The sequence below is a fragment of the Aotus nancymaae genome, unplaced genomic scaffold (genome assembly GCF_030222135.1).
Source record: "Aotus nancymaae isolate 86718 unplaced genomic scaffold, 86718_ANA_hifiasm-v0.15.2.pri h1tg000004l, whole genome shotgun sequence".
Lineage (NCBI taxonomy): Eukaryota > Metazoa > Chordata > Mammalia > Primates > Aotidae > Aotus > Aotus nancymaae.
Genome location: NW_026988415.1, coordinates 16,373,790 through 16,400,968, shown reverse-complemented (window position 1 = coordinate 16,400,968; position 27,179 = coordinate 16,373,790). Strand labels below are relative to the sequence as shown.

At 44.4% G+C, this 27,179-nt stretch overlaps 1 protein-coding gene across 2 annotated transcripts in view; it reads right to left on the bottom strand.

Annotated features, from left to right (window-relative positions):
- HS6ST2 (heparan sulfate 6-O-sulfotransferase 2) overlaps window positions 1–14,774 on the bottom strand; it is a 321,641-nt gene extending 306,867 nt beyond the window's left edge. For both annotated transcript variants that reach the window (XM_012458778.3, XM_012458780.2), the window contains exons 1-2: window positions 14,347–14,774; window positions 12,991–13,509 (exon numbers count right to left, since the gene is read on the bottom strand). In XM_012458778.3, coding sequence (XP_012314201.2) covers window positions 12,991–13,509; window positions 14,347–14,774 — 947 coding nt within the window. The remainder of the gene's footprint in view (window positions 1–12,990; window positions 13,510–14,346) is intronic.
- Between the last annotated feature and the right edge of the window lie 12,405 nt (window positions 14,775–27,179).

Below are 27,179 nucleotides of genomic sequence, written 5' to 3'. Positions count from 1 at the left end.
CAACCTGAAACCCCGCACCCAGTCCTTGGACACTGGAGTCATAATCTTCCTACAATGAATAATGGTTACATCACCATGATTTAAAGCAAAACAAAGATGACATTCAAAGGGGAGTATCACAATCCTGCCCATTCCAGTCCAATCCGAATTTTTAAAACAGGAGAGTTCATTAATGCAACTGCTAACTTCCACGCATATGAATACTGTATGTAGCCTTGCATTTAGCATTCAGCTGAACTCTGGAAAATTATGAGCCACTTTCCCATAATGGCATTAGGCAAAGTGGCTGCAACACAGTTGACAGAAGCTGAGCTAATCTGGCTGCATTGAACAGTCCAGTTGATCCACATACCTTTAGCTCTTCCCATATCAAAAGCACACCCCTTCCTATAAATGAGGCAGCCAAAAAGTGTGCTTTCAGTCTCGTCCTAATGGATCTCATGACATTTAGGTCTATAAACTCCTCACTAATAATTTTTCAAGACCACTGGATTAAATACAAGTCTCAGTCAAAGCTGAATGTATGCAAATTCTGGCACTTTAAATGGGTTCTCTCCTTAAGTGCATAAACCAAAAAGCATGGGAACAATTGGATTAACAGAGCAAGTGTTTTTTTTAACCCCCTCTAACTGGCATTAAGTCACCAATGGTTGTCAGACATAAGCACTTCCTTAATTATTTTGTGTGTGCATGTGTATGCCTTTATAACTTCATAAATATATAAATGAGAGGGAGATGCAGATTTAATGTACACCCATATGGCAATAAATACAAAAGCTTCCAGAAGCTTCTAGAATGCTATACTAATGCTGAAATGATCTCTTTTTTATTTTTTTATTTGCTCAAGTCACCAACAAAAAAAAAACTGAGGGAAGCAGATAGAAAGCATAGATCCTTACCTAAAAGCAGAAATATTAACAGATCATTTTGTATAACAATGTAATTTTTTAAAAATACCTTACTTCAGCTTCATATTCTCATATAATTATCTTTCATAAATCTTATAGTGTGTTTATACATAAAATCATTTTTACATGTTCATGAAGGCTTTTATTGAAGGAATTTTTCATAAATAGCCTACTATGCATCATTCATACCAATATGCTTCAACATTGTTTTAATGAGTTAGAGCTGGCCTATTATACTATTAGAACATACTGTACCACTTTCAGCAAAAACAAATAAAAAAATAAGTATTTTTGCCTCTAGAGTACCTGGCAATGAGCTGAAATAGTTCGTCAACCTTCAAGCTGTTTTGTCAGTTAATCTTCCACTTAGCAAAGTCTCAGCCATGAGGCATCAGCTGAACTGGCCATCAGCCCAATGCCACACTGGCCTCTGGTTGTCTTTTTATGGTTCTTCCATACCTTCAACCTAATTTCTTTGCCTCCCACATTAATAATGCCTGCCAGATTGGTAGTCCCATGCTAATTTGCATTCTCTTTAATGGCACTTTTTTAATGGCCTCCAGCTTTGCATAATGGTACTTTTCTAAAGCTGCCTCTTCCAAAAGGAAGAGAATGGTCACTCCTATGGGAATGTGCTACTCTTAGTTATTTCAGCAACAAAATGAATTCGTATTATCTTCACGATGAGCCCCTAAAATAAGAGTAGGCTTCAGGATTCACTTGTTCTGGGACTCCTCCCTTGGTTTTTGAAAGAAAGTATCCTTATTTCACTGGCTCCTCTGTTCCCAGATTACAAGAGATGCCCTGGCTTAACTCTTTTATACTACCCTCCAAAGGCTGTGTCTACACAGACCAAATGCAGCAAAAAGCAATGGTCATTTATAGAAACAGGTCACAATTGGTCAAAGCAATGCAACTAACTGCTAATGAGACAAATGCCAACATTTTAAAAGGAGCAAGATTCTTTGACCTCATACAAATTTTGTAAAGTGTATGTACCATACAGGTAGTCTACAAGGAAGTAGAAATTAAAATACAGTTAAGGTCCTCATTTTTCATATTTGAAAAGAGAAAACCTGAATCTTTCCTCTAGCATAAGTCTTTTTTTATTTCCCCTAAAACTTCATACTTCTGTGTAAATGTTCAATGTAAAAAAACAGTTTAAATACCTTGCGCATCTAAATCTTTAACAGGGGAAAATAGAGCTGCAGAGTTCACCTTGAAAGAATGATTTTTATTAAATTTTTTAAAGTTGCTTTTTAAAAACCAGTGAATAGGTTGGATCTTGATATCTCCGGATAATTACCTCAGGTCTCCATTCCACTTAGCTTGTATAGACATAGCCACAGAAAAGAGAAAAGTTTTTGGAGATTTGTCTGAGAATTTAGTAGACATTAAAATATACCAGACAGGCCAAATATCCCAGCTGATTTTAAATGCCAGCTCCAATACTGTCCAGCTGTGAAGATTTAGCAGCTTATACATCTTGTCCAGTTCTCTGTTTTCTCATCTTTAAATGGGGTTTTAATATATCTACCTCAGAGGGTTGCTGTAAAAATTAAATAAGGCAATATATAATATGCTCCTTGCACAGGACCTGGCTCAGTAGGTGCCCCAAAATAGTAATAGATCTTCATGGAAAATCAGGTCAAGTTACCTTGGTCAAACTACCTAAGTCTTGGAGTTCTTCACTTTTGTATGTCAATTAAGATATGTTATGTGGTCAGTGAATGATTGGTAATACTTCCAACTATATCAAACTACTAATGTTCCTTCACATGCACTAAGGTATAACACAACACCCAATGTTTAAACACTGCATATGATCAGATAGTATGGTCTACAAGGTAGTTCATTCACTGAAGTTTTTCAAGACTAACTTTATGGCTTAGTATATGGTCTGTTTTCAAAAGTGTTCCATATGTGCTTGAGATGACTGTGTATTCTTTCAATTGTGTGCAAATTATATATATATATATATATATATATATCTGTGTGGACACAGCCTTTGGAGGGTAATGGCACCTCTTGTGTGTATATACATACTGTCTGGTGGAGGACCTTTGGGCACCCCCCCCCCCAGCCACATGGAAAGTGCCTAACTTCCGGATGAGGAAAGCCCCTCCTCCCTCGCAAGGAGGGTCCCTTATCTCACTCTGTCTACCGCCTTGGCTCGGCCCGATTCCAGCAGCCTTCCAGCTGGGCAACCAACTGAACCAATCACCATCCGCCCCATCAGCTCTCCAGTAACTTCCGGCCCAACAAGCTCCCCGCCCGGCAGACATCCCCCCGCCACAGCCAACCTGACCTATTGCCACCTGCCAAATCAGCTCTCCCACTCCCCCAATCCTTCTACCCCTATAAAAACCGCTGAACAAAGAAAGCCAGTGCGAGACTGCTGACTCTTCCCCCGTTACGAGTCTAGTCCGCCCGGAGACTCTCCAATAAAGCCTGAACTCCTCTTTCATCTGGTCTAATTCGGTCGCGCCTTGGGGTCCAAGTTATGAGGGTCCGGGCAGGTCAGACACATACATATACATATATATATATACATGGTATATATATATGTGTGTGTGTGTATTTTAGATGTATATGTTTATGTGTGTGTATATATACCCATTATATTGAGCTTGTTAATCATGTTGTTCAAATCCTCTGTATCCTTATCCACTTTTTGCTCATTTGACCCATCAATTTCTGAAAATAAAAATCAGATTTTGTAATTTCTCCTTTTAGCTTTGCCAACTTTTGCTTTATATGTTTCAAACTTATTGTATTAAGCATATGCAAGTTTCAAATTGTCATCTGAAAATAATAAACTGAACTGTTAATCATTACACAGTGATCCTGTTTATCTGTAATAACGGTTCTGCTTTAAAGTCTGTTTTATCTAATATCAGCATAGCCACATCAGCTTACTTCTGGTTAGTGTTTGCATAGTGTACCTATTCCAATCTTTTTTGTGTGCTTTGTGTTCTTATGTTTTACCTTTGTCTCTTATACACAGCATATAACTGGATTTTTTTATTTTCATCCATTGTGATAATCTAGGTCTTAACTGGTGAGTTTAGTCAACTCCTATTTATTGTAATAACTGAAGAGTTGGCTGCCATGATCAAAGAGCCCTTTAAAAGTATTTTTGGGTTGCGTGATGGAACTTGGTCATCCTAGTCAATTTCTAAAGACTCTTTGCTTACATTGACTCTCCTGTAGGAAATCAGCAAAAATCCAAGGATCTTTATGAGTAAATTGAAGCTAATACTATACTGAAGATTTGTAGTTATTAGTACAGTGATGGGAGAAAGTCAATTAATGCAAGGAATGGTGCACACAGGCCTAATCCATTTGATGTAAATCAATACATTACACATTTTAATTGCTCTGTATTTGTACAGAACAGTGCATGGAAGTGATTCATTAGAACTAAACTCTTCACAAGAAAGAGACCAATTCTCTAAGACTCACTAGGGCATCTCCGCTAGTAAAATTTAAAAAGCAATCAAACTGAATAAGAAGTCCTCTTTGCAGACACTTACATTGGGGAAGAACACGATTCTTGACAATTCAGAGTAAATGAAGTGCAAATTATTCTCTTATAAAATAGCTCAGAATTGAAGCTTAAATTGTGACTGAAAAAGAGCCCACAGTTTAATCAGAAAAATACATTTATTGATAATTCCCATAAGCTCCTATTTGGTACATTTGTATCATAGGATAACAAGTTCAAAACTATTGCTAAGTTATAAATATGGAATTTATGCACAATTTGCATGCATTAAATTTTATTTTGAATCTGCATGTGTGCCTATATTTGAATATTTATAATATTCCAGAAAAAGCACAGTGAAATGTGCAAGACAGATTTATTTAGTGTAATGCTCTGAAATGTGTCAAAGTCTTCAACACTGTTTTCAGAGGCAAAATGGCAGAAATAACAAATGGGATGCAATAAGACCAAATGAATAATCTGCAAAGTTCAATACTTAGTAAAATGAGAAAAGCTTTTTTGTCAATAAATATTTTACTAAAGTTTAGACAAATATTTATCTAAGCTTACAAGGACATTGTTTTAGATGACATATATCATTAAGTGGATTATTCATTATCCTTTCATGGAAAGGGGGTAACTGCCATCCATACATTTCTTTTTAAACTCAGTGACTAAATACTGCATTTCATGTGTCACGAAACGTCAATATTAGCTTTTCGACTGTGAAGCACATTCTTTACACTGTCAAAACAACTTGTACCTAGGGTGTAGTTTCAGTGGAGTTTCAACAATAAGATTATGCACCTCACTATATGTACAGAGTGGTCCCTCAGATATTGAATTGTTTGATAACGACATTTCTAATCAACTTACTTTATGGTTAACTGGGAGTAATGCTCACATGCAGTGAAACCTCTTTAGGAGGGGGCTGCCTAGCAAAGTGAACTCTCCTTTTCTGCTGGATGAGAGCAGCACATATACACTAACTGATCTAAGCTCTCAGTTATGGATGTTTAGAACTATAACCCTTTACCAACCCCAAGATTTTAACTCTTCCAGCCAGATCATCAGCCCTGGTGTCAACTCACTAAGAAAGAAACTCATGGAGATCCAAAGTCCAGACTATCTCGGATGGCTCCAGCTGAGCAAAATAAGCCTTATATTTCCAACTGTGTACCACTATTAACTTCCTGTTCCATATAATTTATAAATTAAAATTTATAACTTATAAATGAGGAAGAAACAATAGCAATTCACTCAAATAGCTCTATACCGTACTGGTGTAAAAAGAGTTCCATGTATTGTGTGGGAATATGATAACAGCCAGTTATCAAAAAGCAGCAGCCAATGTCTGACTTATCACCTCTGCCTGTCAGTGTGAGGGTTCTTCTGCGCTGAGGCTACTCTCCTCATTAAGGGCTCCCAGGATATCAAGAGGATAAAGAAATAACCAGCCAGGAGCCAAAAAAGTAGACCTGTGTGTAATTTATCACAGCTGAGTAAAACATTATTTTAAAAATTGTTAGTTTATTTTTATTAAATAAGTAATGTAAACTCATAAAGGAAATTCAAAACCTTCAGAAAAGCAGAATTAGAAAATAAATCACTAATAGATCTATTAATATTCTAGTATTTTTTTCTTCCAGTCTCTGTCTTTTATGCTTAGATTTGGGAGGGCTGGGGAGATGGTTTCTCTCACTTGCTCACTCTCTTGTTCTCTTTCTTTCTTTAACATAATTGTAGTCATACTAGGTCCATAATTATCTATCTCTTTTTCTCTTAGCATTAAATCACTAGAAATTTTCCATACTCTATCAAAGGACATTTAAATGGTTTTGTAATAATCCTTCAAGTGGATGTACTGAGACTTCTTGAACCATTCTTCTCTATATGGATGTTCAGGATGTTCAATTTGTTGCACTTATAATAACTCCAGTTAGTCTCCTAGTATATGTTCTCATACCATCCTGTACTTTTCTCCCATGGCACTTCATACAATTTTAAGTAATTGATAATTTGTTTCCTGTCTATCTTTCCCACTCCCATGAAGGCAGGGATCACATTTACCTGGTTCTTCCCAGTTACTCTAGCACATAGCATAGTGATAGCAGATACTCAATAAATATTTGCTGAATAAATGAATGAATGAATGAATGAATGAAAGCATGCATAAAATTATGTTTTTCTGTAAAATATCAGAAAAGAAATTATGGGTCATGGAAATGAGTATTTTTATATTCTGTGTTTATATTATTTATTTCCAAAAAGATCATTCAAATTAAATTCCCACCTACGACATACGAGAATTTTTATCTTTGCCATGCCCTTGTCGGCACTGTCTACTAACTTTCTCTGTTTGGTGGTGATATATGTTGGGTTTTGCTTTGTTTGTTTGTTTGTTTATTTAATCAGGGTTAGAGAGGCAAAAAAAAGTATTCTATGTTTAAATGTGCATTTCTTTAGTATCAGTGAAATGAAACAGTTTTGCCATGTCTGCAAACTAGTTGGGGGTCCTGTATTGTAAATTGTCTGATCATGTCCTTTGTTTCTCTAATCAATTCATGAGAGTTATTTGTACAGTAAAGATTTCAACTTTTTGTCTGTTGTAATTGTTGTGCATATTTTTACCAGTTTGAATCCTTTTCACTTTGCCTTTTTTTTGACAGGTAACCATATATTATTCTTATGTAATCATAACTATTGATCTTTATTCCTTTATTCAAATATCCTTTTCCTTGGCTAAAGGTCCCATATGTGAATTGCAGCTATCATTTAAATAACAACGCCAATTGTGAATTCAGATTAACTGGGTTCAAAGAGTCCCTCATATAATGTACAACTGAGCCCTAACCCACCCCAGAGCCCAAATTGTCACCTCCTTATAAGGCCTATCCATTAGAAATCTAGGCAACAGGAACCAGTCATGACTCACTCCTTAGTACCCTCCAGCCCAAACTAGATCCCCTACTCAACCTCTCAGTTTTGGTAGCTGGTACCACCTACATTCCAGACTAGATATCAGGGAGATAGCTTTACCTAGACTCCAGCCTTTATTTACTTGCATGGGTTTTTTGCACTCTTTCCAACCAAGAGCTTCTCATATTTACTGGGGTTCCTCATTGCCATTCCAAGTCCTCCACAGTGGAGCCTAACCCCACCTACTTCCCTAACCATTATTTCTCCAAGCAGGAACCTTTCAGGTCTGGCCAGACCTTCCTAGGTGAGGTTGCTGGACCTCAAAAGGTCGTGAGGACTCCATGCCCATCCACAATGCCTCCTTTCTTCTTTATATAACTCTTCTACTCCCAGAGGCCTTCTCAAAAGGATGGCTCCTTTATCTGGCCTGTTCCTCATACGTTAGAAAGAAAAAGGCCCTGGGAAGCATCTTATTTAAATCTCCCATTTTATAGGTAAGACACTGAGACCAGGGGAGGGGAAAGGGCTTGTGCAAAATCTAAGCTTCCTTTCCCAGTACCTGTCTACATTACACAGTCCTGCACTTCATATGCTAATATTTATGGACTTGAGGCTAAAGATGGTGATCTTGGCTTTTTTGGTTTCATCTTGGCTTTAATCTCCCCCAGCTGCAAGCGTCATGCCAGAGACATAATAGTTACTCCATCTGCTTTGCTGATTAGTCCCAAACTACAACATAACAGATGGACTTTTCTCTATTTTTTATATATTCTGGTAAATGTATGACATTTTAAAGACATTATTGATTTTCAAAGTGTTTTCAAACAAAATCCATTTTTTAATTAAGTATCTAAAGTACCAAATTGTTCTGTTCTACCGTAAGCTCTGTGAGAGGAGAACGATGTCTCTTCCCCGGAATATAATGAACAGTGTCACAAAATCTTGTTTAACGAATGACAGAATGAAAGGGATGACTATTCTTTTAATGTCATTTCATACTGCCTCAGTTGATGACTGATATCCATAAAAGACAAGCTTTAGCATTTTAATTGCCACATAGCACAGATATAAAATTATTATTAAGTGATGTTAATTTTGAATAGCCTTTTGTACGACCTGAGAACTTACAGCTTTGTCAGGACTCCAACACCATGTTTGCCATCCATGCAAAGATGCTAACTAATACTACCGACATTCTACAGATATTATAATGGTAGATTTCTCCCCCTCTTCTGTGAAATAGGCAAGACGGTACCACAGCCCTCAAAGACAGCTGAAGAAATATATCCTCAGCTAAGTAAAGCTGAGAGCCCAACAGCTTACAGCCTGATGAACCACATGACCAGTACTGACTGCTGGCTGTAGTGGTCCATTCTGCTTAATGCCTCAGCCTATACCACAAGCCTGTTGTGTCATCTTGCCTTACTGCAAAATCAAGGAAGAGAAAGAGAGGAAGTGTGGGCTTGTGAGGCATGATCAGGTACACATGCTCTATAGTTATAGCTCTTTTGAAAGAGAGCCACCTTTTAAAAACAAATGGAAAGAAAAGAAAGCTTTTCCCACTATTTTATAAAACAAAATGACCAAAAAAAAGCTTTTCTCCATCTAAACAAACACTTTTTAGTCCTTTCCCATCAATGATATCCTACTGCATTAGAGATAGTAATTAATTACTCTTCCAGATGCCTCAGCCTGCTCCCATCCTGCTCAGCTTTGCAGGGATTCACAACATGGCAATGAAAGCCTCCTCTACAATCAAGCCACAAGACCTACCCCTGGTGAATAAAACTCCTCGGGGATGTAGAAATCTGTTCTCCCAATGGGTGTGGTAACCCTGGCCCAATCACTCATCCAAATTGAAAATTTTAGAGATGCTAAAAGTCTAGGGTGCAACATGAATATGATCAGATTCTTTGACTTGTATAGCCATGGACCCTGACCTCTCAACCCCATTCTGTGCATGCTGGCCAGCATGATACCTAGTGAAGAAGAAGGGGGCTAGTGCTATTTCTTTAGGCCCAGTTCTGAATTCCCCCTACAGAACAAATGGCACGCTAGAGTTGGCTACAAACAGAGGAAATTTGGCCTGAGAAAAGCCTGCAGAATTTGGGACTTTTAACAGCTTGTGAGCAACAATGTTTGGATACACTTTCAAAAATGGTCTCAGAAATTCTAAAATGAGCAGGACCCTTCTCTGACTGCAAACAACATATTGGCAGACAAATGAATGAAATCCAATTTCTGATTTTTTTAAAGAAATATTATTCTTAATAAACAACCTGAGCCTTTCACCAGCCAAGCGCGCGCTCTCTCTCTCTCTCTCTCTCTCTCTCTCTCTCTCTCTCTCTCTCTCTCTCTCTCTCTCTCTCTCTGTCTTTCTCTCTGTCTTCTCCAGGCAACATGATCATGGTTGTTTCTATTCAGCAGTTATATATCACCCAAGCACTTTACCATCAGTGGAGGCAGAGAAGCACCTCAAATGTAGTTTTGGGAGCAGGATTCAGAGTCTTGGCTTGCAGCCACGATAGCCTGTGATACCCCCCCACACTAATGTGGATGAATGGCTGTGAGTCAGTAGGTGGTTCCTGTCGCAGCTGAAGGCTCCTACTGAAGCTCATCCAACCCTGCCTCAGTCGGCTCCCATCCTGCTCAGCTTTGCAGGAATTCCTAACATGGCAATGAAAGACCCCTCTGCAATTTAGCCACAAGACCTATCCCCAGTGACTAGAAAGCCTCAGATATGTGGAAATCCATTCTTCTCCCAATGGGTGTGGTAACTCTGGCCCAATCACTCATCCAAATTCACGTGTTGTAAAATGACTGACGATGATAATGATGTAGGTGATAACAACATCAGCCAAACATTTATTGAGTGTTCATTCACTTTGTGGGAATGACTAAAATGAAAGACCTCACTGCGTTTTTGCAAAAACCCTTGTTCATCAAGGTGCAGTCAACAGAGCCAGGGTTGTGGAGTCAGACAGAACTAGAGTCAGATTCCTGCTGTGCTGCTAAAAAATTCAGTGATTCCGGGGAAGCCCGCCTTTTTGGGCTTCACTCTTATCTGATAGATGGGGATATTTTTGTCCACTCTGACCTCTTGATGAAAATAGTGCAAGTTTACAGAGAAATACCAGACATAAGGGATATGAATGCTTATCACAAACTGGAAGGGTACTCTTCACACAGGATTTGGTTGAGGGTCACATGGGATTGTGGCTGGCCTAGAACTAAGGTCCAGCTGTCTGAACTCCCAGGCCAGAAAGATGGAACTGCCGTTCTCCTCAGTTGAGAGGAGCAGAGACCACCAGGTGGCATGGAGATGCTGTTTGACCCAGGAACTCCCAAAAATAGACTCCCCCATCTCCAGATACCAGCTTCTCACCCCCACATTTCACTACCTGTGCAGCTACCTTTGCCTCTAAATTTTCACCTCACACAGACACATACACACTCAGATACACACACTCTCTCATTCTCACACACACGTACACCTTAGCTCTTACAGATTATCAGAACTCACAGAACTGGTCCTGCAGCCCCTAGGGATCTGTCAATATCCAGGGAAATTTTGGAACCCCTAGGCTATCCCTATTCTTCAAGGTGAATATTTTTGGAGGTGGGCAGGAATTAATGAAATAAAAAGGTGCCCTTGAAGTAGCAATGCATTTCTCTAGCAAATTTTATTTCATTTTTGCAAATACCGTAAAATCCAGTAACTGTGAATTTTTAGAACGTGGTTGTTCTTTGATTAGACTAGATGGCACTGTGGTATCACCCTTTTCATAACCAAGAAAATCCTATGTCATTTCAAATAATTTTAGTTCAATTTGGGACAATCCAAGAGGCTTTGAGGGGTGCTGGTTATCTTCTGGAGAATGCGGGAAGGAATCTGCCAGAAGACAGTAGCCACCAAAGAGATAATCTAGACCACATTAATAATTTGTGTTTACAGACATCACACCCTGACCGACATGTTCAAAAGGATGGGTAAAGGCACATGTGCCCTGCGAAACTCCGGACAAGGCTGTGTCTTCCATGGTGACCAAGACCTTGTTTTCACTTCTCTGCTATAGTCGTGGCTGTGGAATTCTACTTTTGCCCAAAAGAGGTTTTTAAATATTACCACCTCTCACTACACAGACAAGCTCTGTCAGTATGAGAAATTCTTTTCAATATTACCAAATTGTTTGGGAACTTCTTAAACACCAGAATATTGTGGTGACAATGACTTACACAATTCTACCAATGGTTTGAGGTCCTGGGGCTAAGGTTTTCTTGGGGTGGAAGAAAAAATCTGTTAGTACCAGAAAGAAAATACAAGCTTGGCTGATTCTGCCATAACTCCAGCATTTGAGAAAGAACACTGTAAACTGCAAGAAGAGAGCATCTGCTCCTCCAGAGTAGCAAGTGCACCATAGGGGAGCGGGCACACAGGACACAGACCATCCAGAGGCCTCCAGGCAATGAAACTCACCTTGTGCACCCCCTGGACTCCCTGCTTCAGCCCATATTTGTTTTAAGGAGACTTGGAAACATCAGCCCTGGCTGGACCAATTGCACCCCATAGCACTCACTTCCCCCACCCCACCACCACCCACTTTACAGTGCTCCATGACCTCCAGCAACTGGATATTGTGGCTGGAGGGAGGAAAATACCCTTGTTTCTGGCTACAGACTATTAGTAAATCAGCTTTTATCGCATCAGCCCAGGCTCCCAGAAAATGGGCTGGCAGCGACCCACGCCGGGGCTCGGGCGTGTGTGTGTGTGTGTGTGTGTGTGTGTGTGTGTGTGTGTGTGTGTAAATCAGGAGAGGCTCCTGGTGGCTGAACCCCACATGGGGTCTAGGGCAGCAACCCAGCCCGCCCCTCGGTCCGCGGGGTGTCCCCTGGCAATCCCAAAGCGCCGCGGATGCCTCACATGCAGCCAGTAGGAAGAGGCAAGCCTGGAGCCTTGAACTCTCCCTGGGTATCAGAAAATAGCGACAGAGGAACACGGAGCCGCCGGGGGAGAACTGAGCTAGAGGGGGGAAGGAGAGATGTGATAAAAGTCGGGCAAGAAGAGAGAAACAGAAAGGGTAAGAGAGAAAGAGAAGAAAAGTGAGAGAGGAAAATGGAAAGAAGGAAACAGCGAGCAAACAGGAGCAGACAAGATCTGGGGCACAAGAGAGAAAGGAGAACATGGCAAACAGACGGAGCGAGAAGAAAAGGGGAGGGAAGAATGCGGGAGCCGAAAGGAGGAAGAGAGTGCCGAAAGGAGACTTCGGAACCCGGGTGCAGAGTAGAGGAAACGAGGCAACCGGAGATGCTGCTCGGAGAGCGCGGCTCTTTAGGGCTCTCCAGTGCGGAGTCTGAGTGCGAAGCACCGTCCCAGCGGCGGCCACGGGGGCGCTCGTTCTCGGCCTTTCGGCCGCCTACCCCGCACGCTCTCCCAACCACCACGCAGGCCACCCTGCCGACAGACAGACTGGGCCGTCAGGGGCCGGAGCGGAAAGCCTTTCTGAGGCCGCCACAGCGCCGCGAACGTGCGCTACTGGGCGCCCGGCACCTGCCTAGCCCGGACGCAAACGCCCGGGCGCCAGGGTGCGCGCTGGGTCCCCGGCTAGGGCCAGCCGCACCTCCCCTCCCTCCGCCCGCCTAGGCCCGGGTCCCGCTCGACCACCGGCGCTCACTCACCTGGAAGGTCTCAGCCTGGAGGCGCGCTTGCCGTCCACCACAGAGGGCACACAGCTGGTGAGCTCGGTCCAGTCAGCGTGCAGCCCGCAGCTCCAGCCCGTGGAGAACCTGGAGAATAGCCAGGTCTCCCGCTTACCCGGCCGGTGGCAAGTGCATTTCTTCTGACCCACGCGGCACTCGCACGGCTGCTCCAGCTGGATGTTGCGAACCAAGTGGCGGCCGAAAGTGGTGCCCCCGGTCTTCTGGATGTGCAGGAACACGATCAGGTCATCGCCTTTTATGTCGAAGTCTACCTTGCGCAGGAGGTCGCTGCGGGTGAAATTGTAGCGAGGCACGAACCTGGCGGAGCTCTCATCCTCCGAGCGGTACGGGTCCGGCACCGGGGAGCTGAACGCCTGCAGGCGGAGGAGCTGGCATTCTGTGCCGGGGCACACGTATTGGAGGACGATCACGGCAAATAGGAAGAGCATCACCAAAGCTAGCAGCAGCTTGTTGGATTTCTCATCCATGTTCCCGACGCTGGGGGAAACCCAAGCTCGTTACGTCAATCCCGCAGCTCGGCCCGCGCTCGCCGTGCCCCCGCACCGCCCCCTCCCCCTGGCGCCGCCGCTGCGCCCCTCTCCCCCTCCCCTCCGCACCGAGTACTCCACGGCGGCGGCGGCGGCGGCGGCGGCTCCCTTCCCCGCTTCCTTCCTTCCCGGCAGGCTAAGCGCTGTGGCTTCTGCGGCACACACACACCCCCACCCCGACTCCTTCCCGCGGGCCTCCTGCCCCCTCCCCCCGTCAGAGCTCGCCCGAGCTCCCCGGAGCCCCTCCGAGGGGTTTCGTCCCAGTAGGACCTCTCCGGGCCCAATCGCCCCACTCCTCAACTCACCCCCCCCCAGTCCGGGCCCCCGTGTGTCTCGCTCCACTCTCGGTGGCTCCCATCCCCATCCCGCTTCGCCCGCCGGACTCTCCAGGCTCTTCTGCCCCAAGCCCCTTTGGGGCGCACGCCTCTGCCCGGCTTTCTCCCCGCATGCCCCGAAGCCCTCCTTTTGCCCGCGCCCGCTTGCCCACCCGGGAGGCGGCCTCGAGGGAGCTCAGAGCCGGGCGCTCAGAGTTCCCCTGGGGGAAGGAGCCCGCCAGCAGCCCGACTTGCTAGCGAGGACGCTGCGCTGCCGGTGCCCGCGGAACAGTGGCGCCAGAGCCGCGGCATGGCCAAATGCGCGCCGCGACCCTCCAGAGACCCTATACCGGCCACCACTGGCCAGCTGGAACTTTGCACCCTTTCTACCCCTCGCGGCTGCCTTCCCGCCCCGCACAGCCCCTTCTCACCCTAGTCTGGGAGCTTGAGCTCAGCTTTCATCAAGAACGTACCTGGCCAGGGGGCCGAAGATCTTGGAGAAGATCGCACCGAGCACGTGCTTCAGCGAGTGGCCCAGGGCAGCCAGGCCCCGAGTGAGCAGGGCCCGGCAGAGGGAGCCCAGGTCCCAGCGTCGCCTGAGGACGTGCATCCGCCTGCGGCGGCCCCGGGACAGCAGCGCGAAAAGCGGGGCGCACGCCGCTCCCGCCAGGGAGGAAGAAGCCTTTCGGGGCTTCTCCAGGAGTGGCCGGGAGTTGAATCCGTGAGACACACCCCTAGGAGGGCCCGCGCGGACCGAGGCAGCCACCGACCCGGGCCGGCTCGCTGCCAATTCGGCCTCTACTCTGGAATGCCGGCGGGGACAGGTGGTGCGGGCGGGCGCTCCTCGCTCCGGTTGCGGCGGCGGCTCGAACGCCCGGACTGCACTCGCAGGCAGTGCCATTCCCCCCTTCAGGCAACTCAGGGTACTAAGGATCAGGAGCGAGCTTGAATTTATATAATAATGCCTCACGCCCAAGAGCTCGAGCCACTTCACAAGCAGGGAACCTGGGTTTTCTCTTTTCTTGGAGTACGGAGGTCACTCTGCTTAGCGCATCACTCCACTTTGGCTCGTAATTTCAACCTCTCCTAAAATAGCAAAGGCGCAAATTGGAGCTTTTCCCTCTCTCTTTGCCAATTTCCATTCTCCAGCGGAAGCGGGGGCATTTTCTGAAAAGGTAAGTCAGCATGATAAAAAGACAGCATGACCAAAAAGCGTTACAGAATGAGAATCTGACCTTTTTTAGAGCACAGACTGTCTTCTTGCTGAATCCTGTGTACCAACCCTGTGCCTGCAGGAGGGCTTGACTCATAAAAGATTTGTTGAATAAATGGATACTTAACTAAAAACTCCATTAGAGTGAGACTATCTAATCCAAGGTAATGTGACACATGAGGAAACTGAGGCCCAGAGAGGGGTAGGGAAATGCCCTAGGTCACACAGCAGAGCCCCAGTGTTTGAACCCAAGAAACCCGGCACCATCTCCCTATTTCCTGATACGAACACCACCTTCTCTAGTAAATAGGCACAAATGTTCCTCAAGCTCCAGTGTCCAACGGGCTCTTTTCTGTTGCAGGAGCAGAGATGCAGGGATTAACAGGGAAAGAATGGCTGTCCCTTTAGGCAAAGGACCCTGAGAACTCAGGACTCAGTCTGTCCCCATCTGATTAATGGAAGGGGCTTGATGTACATCAGGACACTGGCGTTTCCATGACTGAGTGTGCAACTCCCTCCAGTCCCACTGCTGCAGAAGGGGCACCGGAGCCACTGAGTGGGAGGATCCAGACCAGGAGCTGAGTCCTGGGGTGGGGGCATGTCCCTCCTGGAGACAGGCTCTCCCAGTATCTCTCTCACTGAGCTCTGCTCCATCCCTTTCCTGTTCTATCTGTGCTATGAAGCAGCAAGCCTAACAATGGTCTAGAAGTCCTGGGAAATCTGTCACTTCCTTGCTTGGCAGCCCTGGGATAATCACTTGCCCCTCTGGAGCCTCAGTTTTCTTCTCTGTAAGATAGGACCAATTCTGTCGTCTGTTTTGACCACCTAAGTCACTGTGGGAACAAAATGTAGAAACCTTTAGGCCACTCCAAATGTGAGTCTGTGTTTACCTGTTGCTCTAAGCTCAGTGTGCCAACTAAGGAACAGGCCCTTCTCGGGCAATTTCTCAGCTGTGCACCCTGTCCTTACCACCCCCTAGAATTCCCAGCCCTGGCTAGACTTCCACGTGCCCCCAAACCTACTGGGAACATCGAGGGACCCTTTGTCCAGCTGGAGGCATAAGGGATGGTGGATTTTTCTGGAATCCTGAATTTCTAGCACTCCAGGCATCTCCTGTCCTGAGGCTCCAGGAACACTCGGAAAACCCAATGAACTTGCAGGAAGAAGCTAGATGCAGTAACTTACAAGGTAGATCTCAGCTTCTACAAAAGCTCCCCTGGTGCCCAGACTGGTAGAACTGGACCTGCTCCCCCTGAGGGCAGCTTAGGGTGTGAGCCAGTGTAGTGGGAAGCTATAGGGGTGGCCCCGAAGCTCAGCTTGCCAGCTGCCCCTGCCTTCTGCTTGGCCACTCACTGTAGTCAACCTCTTTAGCCTGCCCAGTAGGTGGCTCTCCTCATGGTGCCGCATAAAATTCCCTGCCATTACACCACCTTTGTATGTAATGGCATTCAATGGGTCTCTAGGAAAATATTTCTGAAACAGGTGGGTTGAAGATTCTAGCCCTCAGCAGCCAAACTATGGAGTTTCTACTGTAAGAGGGATTAGTGGGATTGGAACAAAGGAAAGTGCCTTGGGTGGAGGGAAGGGGGAGGTGGTAAATGGTACAGGGTAAATGGTACGGGGGAGGGGGTATCAGGTTTACTCTTATGAGTTGTAAAAAGTAACATGTCCACACACATGCACACACACTTGAGGTCCAACGTTCAGAGAAAGGGCCAGTGAGGTTGGTAGTTGCAGAGCAAAAGGGACAAGGTGAGGCTGTAAAGTCCAGTTTCTGAGATCTAATATGTCACCAGGATTTTGCCTTTTAGAAGCCCTTCCTCCACCCCTCTCATTCTGTGAGGAACAAAGAAATGAATCTCTCATACAGGAATTCATGTATCTGGGCTCCTGGAAGTACAGGAAAACGGTTTTTGTGGGGAGTAGGGAGTCCCACAAACCTCAGAAGATCCCTCCAGGGTCGAAGAGGCTTTTTGCTGAGAAGCAGGGAATTTTTTCTTAAGTGTGTCCCAAGAGCCATGCTCTCCTGAGGCCAGGGCTGGGCCTTGGCCGCATGTTGAAGAGCCCTCTTGCAATCTCGGCTGGTCTCTGCTCCCAGGAGCCAGTTCCTCTCAGGCAGTGAATGAGAAAGGCTCAGATGCTCTAGATTTTGGCCTTTTGGGGAGAGACTGGGGGTGGGAGGCAAGAAAAAAGGAAGAGAACTGACTGAACTGTCAAGTCTTTGATTTTCCATCTCCTTATTTCTTTCTCTTTTTTTTTATTGCATTTTAGGTTTTGGGGTACATGTGAAAAACATGCAAGGTTGTTGCATAGGTGCATACGTGGCAGTATGATTTGCTGCCCTCCCTCCCCTTCACCTATATCTGGCATTTCTCCCCATGCTATCCCTCCCCAACTCCCCACCCCCCCGCTGTCCCCCCTCCCCCCCAACAGACTCCCATGTATAGTGCTCCCCTCCCTGTGTCCATGTGTTCTCCTTGTTCAACACCCGCCTATGAGTGAGAACTGACACAAGAACACAAAATCAAACACCGTCTCCTTATTTCTAACACCACTTGGAGTTGTTGTGTATACATATATTTTGGATTCAGTATTTGGAAGGCAAGGAGAACTCTGTCATCTGAGCAGGGCTTCTGGTTGTCTCTATGGTATGGTATGATTTTCACTGTTTTCCCAGAACCGTCCTTACATGGTTTCCAATGAAAAGGTTGATGATTCTGGGAGCATAAAGGTCAGCCTGGCTTGCATGCTAAACAGCACACTGACAGACATGCATTTGGTTCCTGTAATCTGAGACAACAGTGGGAGGTAGTTGCAAAAATACTGGCCTGGGAGTCCAGAGACCTGGGCTCATGTCTTGACTCTGACACTAATGAGACTATATATATGTATAACCCTGAGAAAGCCACTTGCTCACTTTTGGGCTCAACTTCCCTATCCGTGAGATGGCAAGGTTGACTTTGTGATTCAAGGGACATTTTCCTGATCTGACATTCCTTGTCACGTGTTTACCTTTACTGTCTTCCTCAAGTGCTGAAGGACTGCCGAAGAGTCAGGGCCTCAGCCCAGGGGGAGTGACTTAGACCGGGTCCTTCATGCATTCTGTGGCATTTGCATCACTGGATCCCACCAGTTCAGCAGCAGCTGCAATTGTTCTGGGCCCATATTACAAGGGTGACAGCAGGGTACCCTGTTCAAATTAGAACAGAAATACTGGAAACTTCGTATTAAAGAGCATGACACTCTAGAAAGCATAGATGATGTTTTCCCTTGATCCTGAGCATTCTCTTCAACCCTGGCTTTCTAGCTGTCTCTCATTCTGTGAAAACGTTCATACTGTCAATAATAAGCAATTCCGTCACAAAGATAGAAGGCATGCAAACTACTGAGTTGATTGGTTTCTGTTCTTATGTGTCTCTCCAAATGGAATGAATAGCAGTACTTAATGAAAACACTGTCCTGCAATTCAGGCTTTAATATTATAAACAGGCTGAATGTGTTATATACATCACTCTCAATAGTCATTTATTTTCCCCCCACAAAACACTGAGTTTTATTTGTCTAGCCTAACAAAACATGGGGCTCACGGTGTTAAAAAAGGAGGTGCCGGGGTGCTGTGTATGCTAAACGACTGTGAGCTGAGAAGGCAGGATAAGCTCTGGAATGGGGCTCATAGTAGACCCATCCCTGTGAACAGGCAGCCTGATGACGGGCCCTCTCCTGATGGAAGGATTCCCACCATTTCACTAACAGTGAAATTCCGTTTTTTTTGAAATGGAGTCTTACTCTGTCACCCTGGCTGGAGTGCAGTGGTGTGTTCCCAGCTCACTGCAGCCTCTCCTTCCTGAGTTCAAGTGCCTCAGCCTCCCAAGTAGTTGGGATTACAGACATGCACCACCATGCCTGGCTACTTTTTGTATTTTTTTGGTAGAGACAGGGTTTGGCCATGTTGGCCAGGCTGCTCTCGAATTTCTGTCCTCAGGTGATCCATCCACCTCAGCCTCCCAATGTGCTGGGATTAAAGGCTTGAGCCACCGCACCCAGCCGAAATTCCCACATTCCTACTTTTTACTGATAACTAATGGAAGAGTCAGTTCGTGCAGGGCTTTTAAAGCTACAATAAGGCCTAGCAACCATAGGCAGCAGGCCAGACTGCTCCTGGAACAGTCATCTCACTTCTTTGGGCCTCAGTTTCCACCCTGAAGGAAATATCCTGGGCTGAAAATGGTGGCTCATGCCTGTAGTTCCAACACTTTGGGAGACCAAGGCAGGTGTACCTCTGGAGTCCAGAGGTTTGAGACCCACCTGGGCAACATGGCGAAACCCGATCTCTACAAAAAATTAGCTCGGTATGGTGGCAGGCACCTGTGGTCCCAAGCTACTTGGGAGGCTGAGGTTGGAGGATCCATTGAGCCTGAGAGGTTGAGGGTGCAGTGAGCCATGACCGTACTACTACACTGCAGCCTGGGAGACACAGTGAGACCCCGTCTCAAAAAAAAAAAAAAAAAAGAAAGAAAGAAAGAAAAGAAAAAGAAAAAGGAAAAAGAATAAAAGAAAGTAGCCTGACCAGGTACCTCCAAAAAGCTGGTTTAGGGGTATAGTAAAGAGGAATCCAATCTCAAATGAGTGTTTTTAAAGAGCAGAGAAGATAGATTTGGAGAGCACATTTCCCTGAGGGGTTTAATTAGGGCTCTGTGAGTTCACTAACAATCTCAATTTTCTCATCCATGAAAATGGGGCTGATGATGGCCACCTCAGTGGGCTGTCACGCGAGTTAACTAAAATAATTTACTGAGAACACTTAATCTAGTTCCTGGAAAAGCAGACATTCAGAAAATGCTTGTTTTTTACCCCACTTTTGAATTATCTTTGATTTTGTATCTTTATTATATTTCCACAATAGCAACATACATATACTTAATGACAGGCAACTGGCCATGGGCCTATTTATGGCCTAGGTTGGCTTTGCCACATCCTATTTTTTTATCTGCAGTCTTTTTTCACCCTTCCTCCACAAGTCTCCAGTGCTGTCCTGGCTCATGTCCTGTGGAGGAAGAAAGCCTCTGATCCACTCTGTCACATTGAGGGATGGGACATATGTACATGTCCCCTTCCAAGACTTATCAACAAGAAGAGAGGAGATGGCAATGCTTAACCCTAATGAATGGTCCTTCCCATGGGGTACTAGGAAACACAGAAAATAGGGCAGTGGAGTAGATGCTTGGAGAGCTGAGGTAGAAAGTGGAAGAGCGCTCTAGGTAAATAGGAGAGATTACAGGGACAGCCCTACTTTAAACTCTTGACATTAATTTTCAGCTCCATTCACCTCAAAAGTTAATGGTTGATCTGGCCGGAGGGGTTTCCATTTGAGCAGCTGGTCAAACCACAGCAGTTGGGATTAAAAAACAAGGTCAGGTTTGCATTCATCCTGCATGAGCCTGAACTGAGCAAGTCCCGTCAGCTGAGCCCTCGGCTGGCAGCACCAGTTCACAGTGGCAGAGTGGAAAAAGCACCAAGTGAGATGCCAAGAAAACAACATTTGAGTCCCAGTTCTGCCTGCAGCTCACTGTGTGACCTTGGGTGAGTCACTTGATGTCTCTGGGATATAGTTGCCAACTTTGGTAAAATGAGGGGCTGCATTAGGTGACCCGGAAAGCCTCTCCCAGCAGGAGCCTTCTGTGATCTGAGCTATGCTAGCTAATGAGAAGGCTGAGGAGGGACACCACTCTCTTCTGGCTGTGGTGTCAGCAAAAAGACACTACCAAAGATGGCCCTCCGGCTAGTCGCTGAGTCACAAAACAGAAGAAAGACTTAACTGAGGAGCAAACTTTCTCAGATCACAGGGTTAAGACAGAAAGTTGAAAAGAAGCCTTCTGGGCCTCTACTGACTTGGATGGTAAAGTCAAGGCTGAAAGACTGGGAAAAAATTATGTCAAGAACTGACTTCCATTTCCAGGCACGGTGGCTCACTCCTGTGATCCCAACAATTTAGGAGGCCAAGGTGGGCGGATCACCTGAGGTCAGGAGTGGGAGAACAGCCTGGCCAACACGGTGAAACCCCATCTCTCCTAAAAATACAAAATTAGCCAGGTGTGGTGGTGAGTGCCTGTAATTCCAGCTACTCGGGAGACTGAGGCAGGAGAATCACTTGGACCCGGGAGATGTTGCAGTGAGCTGAGAACATACCACTGTATTCCAGCCTGAACGACAGAGCAAGACTCCATCTCAAAATAAATAAATAAAAATAAAAATAAAGAACTGACCTCCAGCTAACACAAAAGCCCAAGGTAGGTTTTAATAATGGTAATGATAAAAACAAGAATGGCCTTGCTGACCCACAGTTTCCCATTTATTTTCATACTCTGGAATCTCAGCAAGCGAGGAACATACCCATTGCCTGACTGGTCTCTGTGGGAGTCCTAGTTTCGAATACTTAAAATACAAGAGTTGAAAATTATATCTTAGGTCAACATGAAGAATTTGAAGGAAGCAGGCTTCAGGACCAAAATTTCTCCCAGGAAAAGGATTTATTTGTCACTCAAATGGGCCTGAAAGGAAATGCCTTATAAGCATAATCCAGGAAAAGAGAAATTACTTTAGAGAAGCCATACTTGTCGTAGACTAAATGAAAATTAATTTTTAATAAGAGAGAGCCAGACCAGAGGCTCCTAAAGCCCTTAACTGGGCTTTATAGTAAAACCTGGGAAAGGACTTGCTTTTTTAATACATATATTCAAAATCCACATTTCACAAAATGGCATAAAAATGCAGAAAGCTACAGCATTAGAGAAGTGAAGGGAAATAAACTTGGTAAAAAGCACTTTGAACATTTATCTTCTACACTGAAGAAAGATGCCTTAGTAGGTATCATCATGTGGGAGATTTAGCCAAAGCAGAAGATGATATTCAAATCCCCAATGAGAAGAGACAAAATGCGGTTGGTAGCACTCAGTGAAGGGTTAGAAATGCAACAGGCATGGGGGAGAGAGGTCAACCTGCTGTTGAGGGTGCCAGTTTCAAAGATCTGCACAGTAATCAGGATGGCTGGCTATAGTGGTGTCTCCCGTAGGTTGACCTCAGAATGGTTAGCAGATAGTACGAATCGTAGCTCCTATACTGAACATTGAACATCTGCTGTGTGTCAGATACTGTACTAAACGCTTTACATGCACTACCTCAATTAGCATCGCCAGCAACCCAATGAGATAGACACTTCTGTTGTACTTACTTTACAAATGAGTAAACTGGAATTCCAAATTACAGCCACACAACTAGAAATTATAGAGGTGGGACTTGAACCCAGATCTATCTAAGCACCCAGCCAATAATCACTCTAATGTCTCTATGAGCATCATCCAGCTCCAGGATGTCTGAGTTCGACTGGAGAATATGAGGCACCCTGTTCCAAAATGCAAGGTCAAGAGACAGATAATCCTCATCCCAGGCAGGAGAACTGGCCAGAGAGGGCTCAGTGTGTGTGTGTGTGTGTGTGTGTGTGTGTGTGTGTCTGTGTGTGTGTGTGTCTGTGTTTGCGCCCGCACGCACGTGCACACACATGCTGTCATGCACATGCTCTGAGACCAATTAAGAAGATAGAGAGCCCAAAGCCTGAATTTTAGTAAAGAGGGAAGCAGAGATCAAGACACTGTGGACTGGACAGCTCAATATATACACAATCTTGGTATGTCACCCACATGAGCTGACACTGTTATCTTTGGGAAATGTCACAAGCAACTTTGTCCACTCTACCAAACAATAACCTCCTGGAAGTCTAGGACCTTGGCATCTTCATTTTAAAAACATTCCTCATAATGCTCAATAACAATCACATTTAGTCTAGGGCTTCACAGTTTACCCAATATTTTCACAGGCACTAACTGGATCTTTACAGTAATTCTGCAAGGCAACTGTTAGTGTCCTTACTTTATGTATGAGGAAATGGAGTCCCTGAGGGCTGAAGAAACATGGCTAAGGGCACACAACTTGTATAGAATTACCACTTCTGACCTCTCCCTTAGCTCCCCCAAGCATACATGCCAACGTCAGACAATGCCCACAGCACCTCACAACAGATCTGGGACAGAGGAGGTGCTCAAGAGATGTTAGTCTTTCCGCTTACTTACCAATTTATGACATAAAATCTTTTCTTTCCACTAGCTACATTCTACCAGGTACCCCAATATCTTCAACAGAGACTAGTCCACATTCTCAGAGAAGTTACCATCGATAAAAGGAAATATAATACACCTAATATGCAAGAGCCTGAGAACAATGACTGACTATTCTGTGGCACTAGCTCTAACGCAGTGACACTCAGCTGATGGTCCACAGATGGCTGGAATGGCCAGAAAAGGCTCCCTGCTGAACACTGGGAGGGCCTGGAAGACCTAATCAATCCACCCACCTATCCATTCTTTTTTGTCTTGGTCCCAGAAAGAGGAACTTTTGCTGACAGAAACTGTTTTGACCACTTTTCCTTTTGTACTCAGGACATCAGTTCCTTCCTTGGTCACAGGGTTGTATACAAAGTGTCCTAGCCCTCCCCAACTACAAATTCCACACCCTCAATCTGCAGTGACAAGAGCGTGACATGGCAGAGTCTTTCATCAAGAGAGCAGTATGTGGCAAACACAGTGCAGTCTGTGTCAACATCCACAACTCAGTTGCAGAGCAAATAGTTGATTTTTTTAGACCAAGTCATTAAGTTGCTTTTCACAGGGAGAAGAGGGACCAGGATAGACACAGTTTAAGTAAAATAGAAGACACTTTGCATTTTACTCTGTATGTTTCCATCGTTCTCTGTCTTGCCAGTGGTTGGTAGCAAGTCAAAGCAAAAACTGGCATTTGGTGTTCCAGAGTCTTCTGGAAGAGAGCCAGCTAATGAATTACCAGATGAACGACTTTTGGCTCGCTTATCAAGGACAAATCTTATGCCAGCTGAGATGCTAAGATGTTGTAGCAATAGCAAACTAACAACAACAATAATCACGACAATAATTTACCAGGATGATTGCTAGTCCAGAATGAAGGACAGACAATTTTCTTTGTTGGTTGTAATCTGGAAATATAGTTAGTTTTGATTTTTCATCCACATTAGATGCTCATAACATAACATTCTAAACAGAGGCACTTTAGGCTGGGTATCAACTGATAATCACTTTTATTCATCATTAATTTCATCAAAAACTTAACAACTGATACAGATTTCATCAAATGATGAGGGAGATTAGTATGATATAAACAAATTCATGGTAGTGCCTGGTGGCTCACACCTGTAACCCCAGCACTTTAAGAGGCAGAGGCAGGAGGATCAGATTGCTTGAGTCCGAAAGTTCAAAATCCCGTCTCTATAAATAAATAAATAGTGGGACATGGTGGGGCACACCTGTGGTCCCAGCTAACCCGGAGGTTGAAGTGGGAGGATCACTTGAGCCTGGGAGTCGAGCCTGCAGTAAGCCATGATCACACCACTTCCCTCCAGCCTGGATGACAGAGTAAGACCCTTCTCAAAAAAAAAAAATCACTATAAAGACGTATTTTATTCTACAAACCTCTTTTGCTCTGTATTATAACACTACTGTTAATCTAATATTCAGACATACTGAGGGTAGAAGATTCAGGCTGAATTGTCCCTCCTCTCCACCAATACCCCTGTAGTAGTCTGAAATGACAAGGTAGGAGCTCCTCTTAGCAATATTTACAGACCATTCTTCATGTAAAAGAACATAAGAACTCTCAAAAAGCTAAATAGAGTACTCTAAACAAGCCCTTTTCCTGTCCTTTTCTCAGAAATCTGCTGCAAAGACTTGGTGAGTGTCACAGGCTGTTCTTTTATCTCAGTAACGGGAGAGTCTTTGCAAAGCTGGCCTGCAGGTCAGGTCTCAGGCTCACTCCCCTGTATTCAGTGAATTCTGAGTCAAGTCCAGGCTTGAGTCAGCTGCCTCCATTGTAAGTCTTTTGCAATTCGATGGATGGCTTGGTCCTTATGTCTTGAGGATTGGAATCTCCTGGGCAGGGATTGGATTTCACTTTCCATGTCTACAGTGTTTGCACTAAGGTTATTAATATATTATCTACAGGAGGGATCATATTGAGAACAAGCCGAAATTCAAACAACAAAGCCTGTGGCTTGAAGCTAGGCTGGGCCAAGCCCCAGGGGGAAACTGGGTAACCCTGAGCAGCCAGTCACTCTTGGAGAACATTGAGAAGTATCCAAGTCTATCCTTTTTGGGACACAGCATCTTTCTTTCTATATTAGCCCCACTCTCCCAGACTTCCCACCACACCTGGAGGTGCCCTGCAATGCCAATGAGGGAAAACGCAACCTGAGGAACAGTCATTTCCACCACAGTGTGAGGGACTCAGATGATTCCCTTTCCCAAACCTCCGTTTAGAATGAATGAGTAATTTATACAAGGGTAAGAATTAATAAGACCATTAAAGAGCAGGCAACTGTGATGGAAAGAGCACACTCTCCAGGATCAGATAAGGATTTGAATCTCAGTTCTGCTGTTTACTAACTGTGTGACCTTAGGCAAGCAGTTAGCCTACCAGTGCCTCAGTTTCCTCCTCTGTCTCTGTACAATGGGGATGATACTAATCAACTACCTTGTAAGGTATGCATGAAAAACTAGAGGATAATATACACTAAAGACCTTTTACAGGCCCTTATAGAGAATGGGTATCCAACAAACAGCAGTTACTGTTATTGAATAAAGCAGGAGAGATGTCTGGGAACTTCTTAATGTCTTTCAAATCACATCCCTAGGTGAATGTTTATATCCACTATAGACAAGAATTACTCTGTTCAAATAACGTCATTGGATCTATATATATGGGGTTATTTTTCATTTTTTTTTTGTTGTTGTTGTTTTTTGCGACAGGATCTCTCTCTATTGCCCAAGCTGATGTGCAGTGACACAATCACTGCTCACTGCAGCCTCAACGTCCCTGGGCTTAAGCAATTCTCCCACCCCAGTCTCCCACCTCAGGTTTTGAGATGTTGCCCAGGCTGGTGTTGAGCTCCTGGGCTCAAGTGATCCTCCCACCTCAGCATCCAGGGTTGCTGGGACTACAGGTGCATGCCACTTTGACTGGCTAATTTTTGTATTTTTCATAGAGACAGAGTTTCACTGTTGCCCAGGCTGTCCTAGGCTCAAGCAATGCTCCCGCCTCTGCCTCCCAAAGTGCTGGAATTACAGGTGCGAACCACCGTGCCTTATTCACATGTTTTAATACATATGTTTTATGTATTAAAATTCATATGTTTTAATACTTTTCTGCCTTCATGTTTTTAATAACCCAAGAAAGTCTTGACTGAAACTCTTTGTAAAATTCAAATATCATAGAAGACACAAAAATTCCTCTTGACCTCCATACGGTTCCATTTCCTTCCCCTGAGGTAGCTGCTGTTTTCAGCTTGTTTTTTATGTTGGTGGGGGGATGCTTTATTGTAAGCAAGTACACATATGAATACACATATTAAAAAAGAATGTTGTTTTTGTGGGGTTTTTATGAAAAGCAAAATGTATGTTTTTGATGTATGCTTTTGCTGTTTTATTGAACTGTAATATACACATGGAAAAGTGAGGATAGGTCTACAATTGATGAAACATACATGAACTGAACATACCTATGTGATCAGCCTTCATATCAACAAATGTTACCATCACCTCAAAATCCTCTCTTGTGCCCCATTCCAGCCAATAAATATCCACCAGTGGCCACTATTCTGATTTATATCAGCATAGATTAATTTGGCCTGCTTTTTACTTTATATAAATCAAATCACATAGTGTATTAGTTTTATATTGCTATGTAACAAATTGCCACAAATACCTCAGCTTAAAACAATACATATATATTCTCACAGTTTCTATAGATCAAAAATCCAGGCACAGTGTGGGTGGATTCCCTTCTTAGGGCCTTATGGGGTTCATATCAAGGTTTCAGCCAGGGCTGTGATCTCATCTGGGGCCTGGGGTCCTCTTCCAAGCTCACTGGTTGTTGGCAGAGTTTCATTTCCTTGCAGTTATAACAGAGGTCTCTATTTCCTTGCTGAGTGTCAACCAGGGGTGACACTCAGCAACTAGA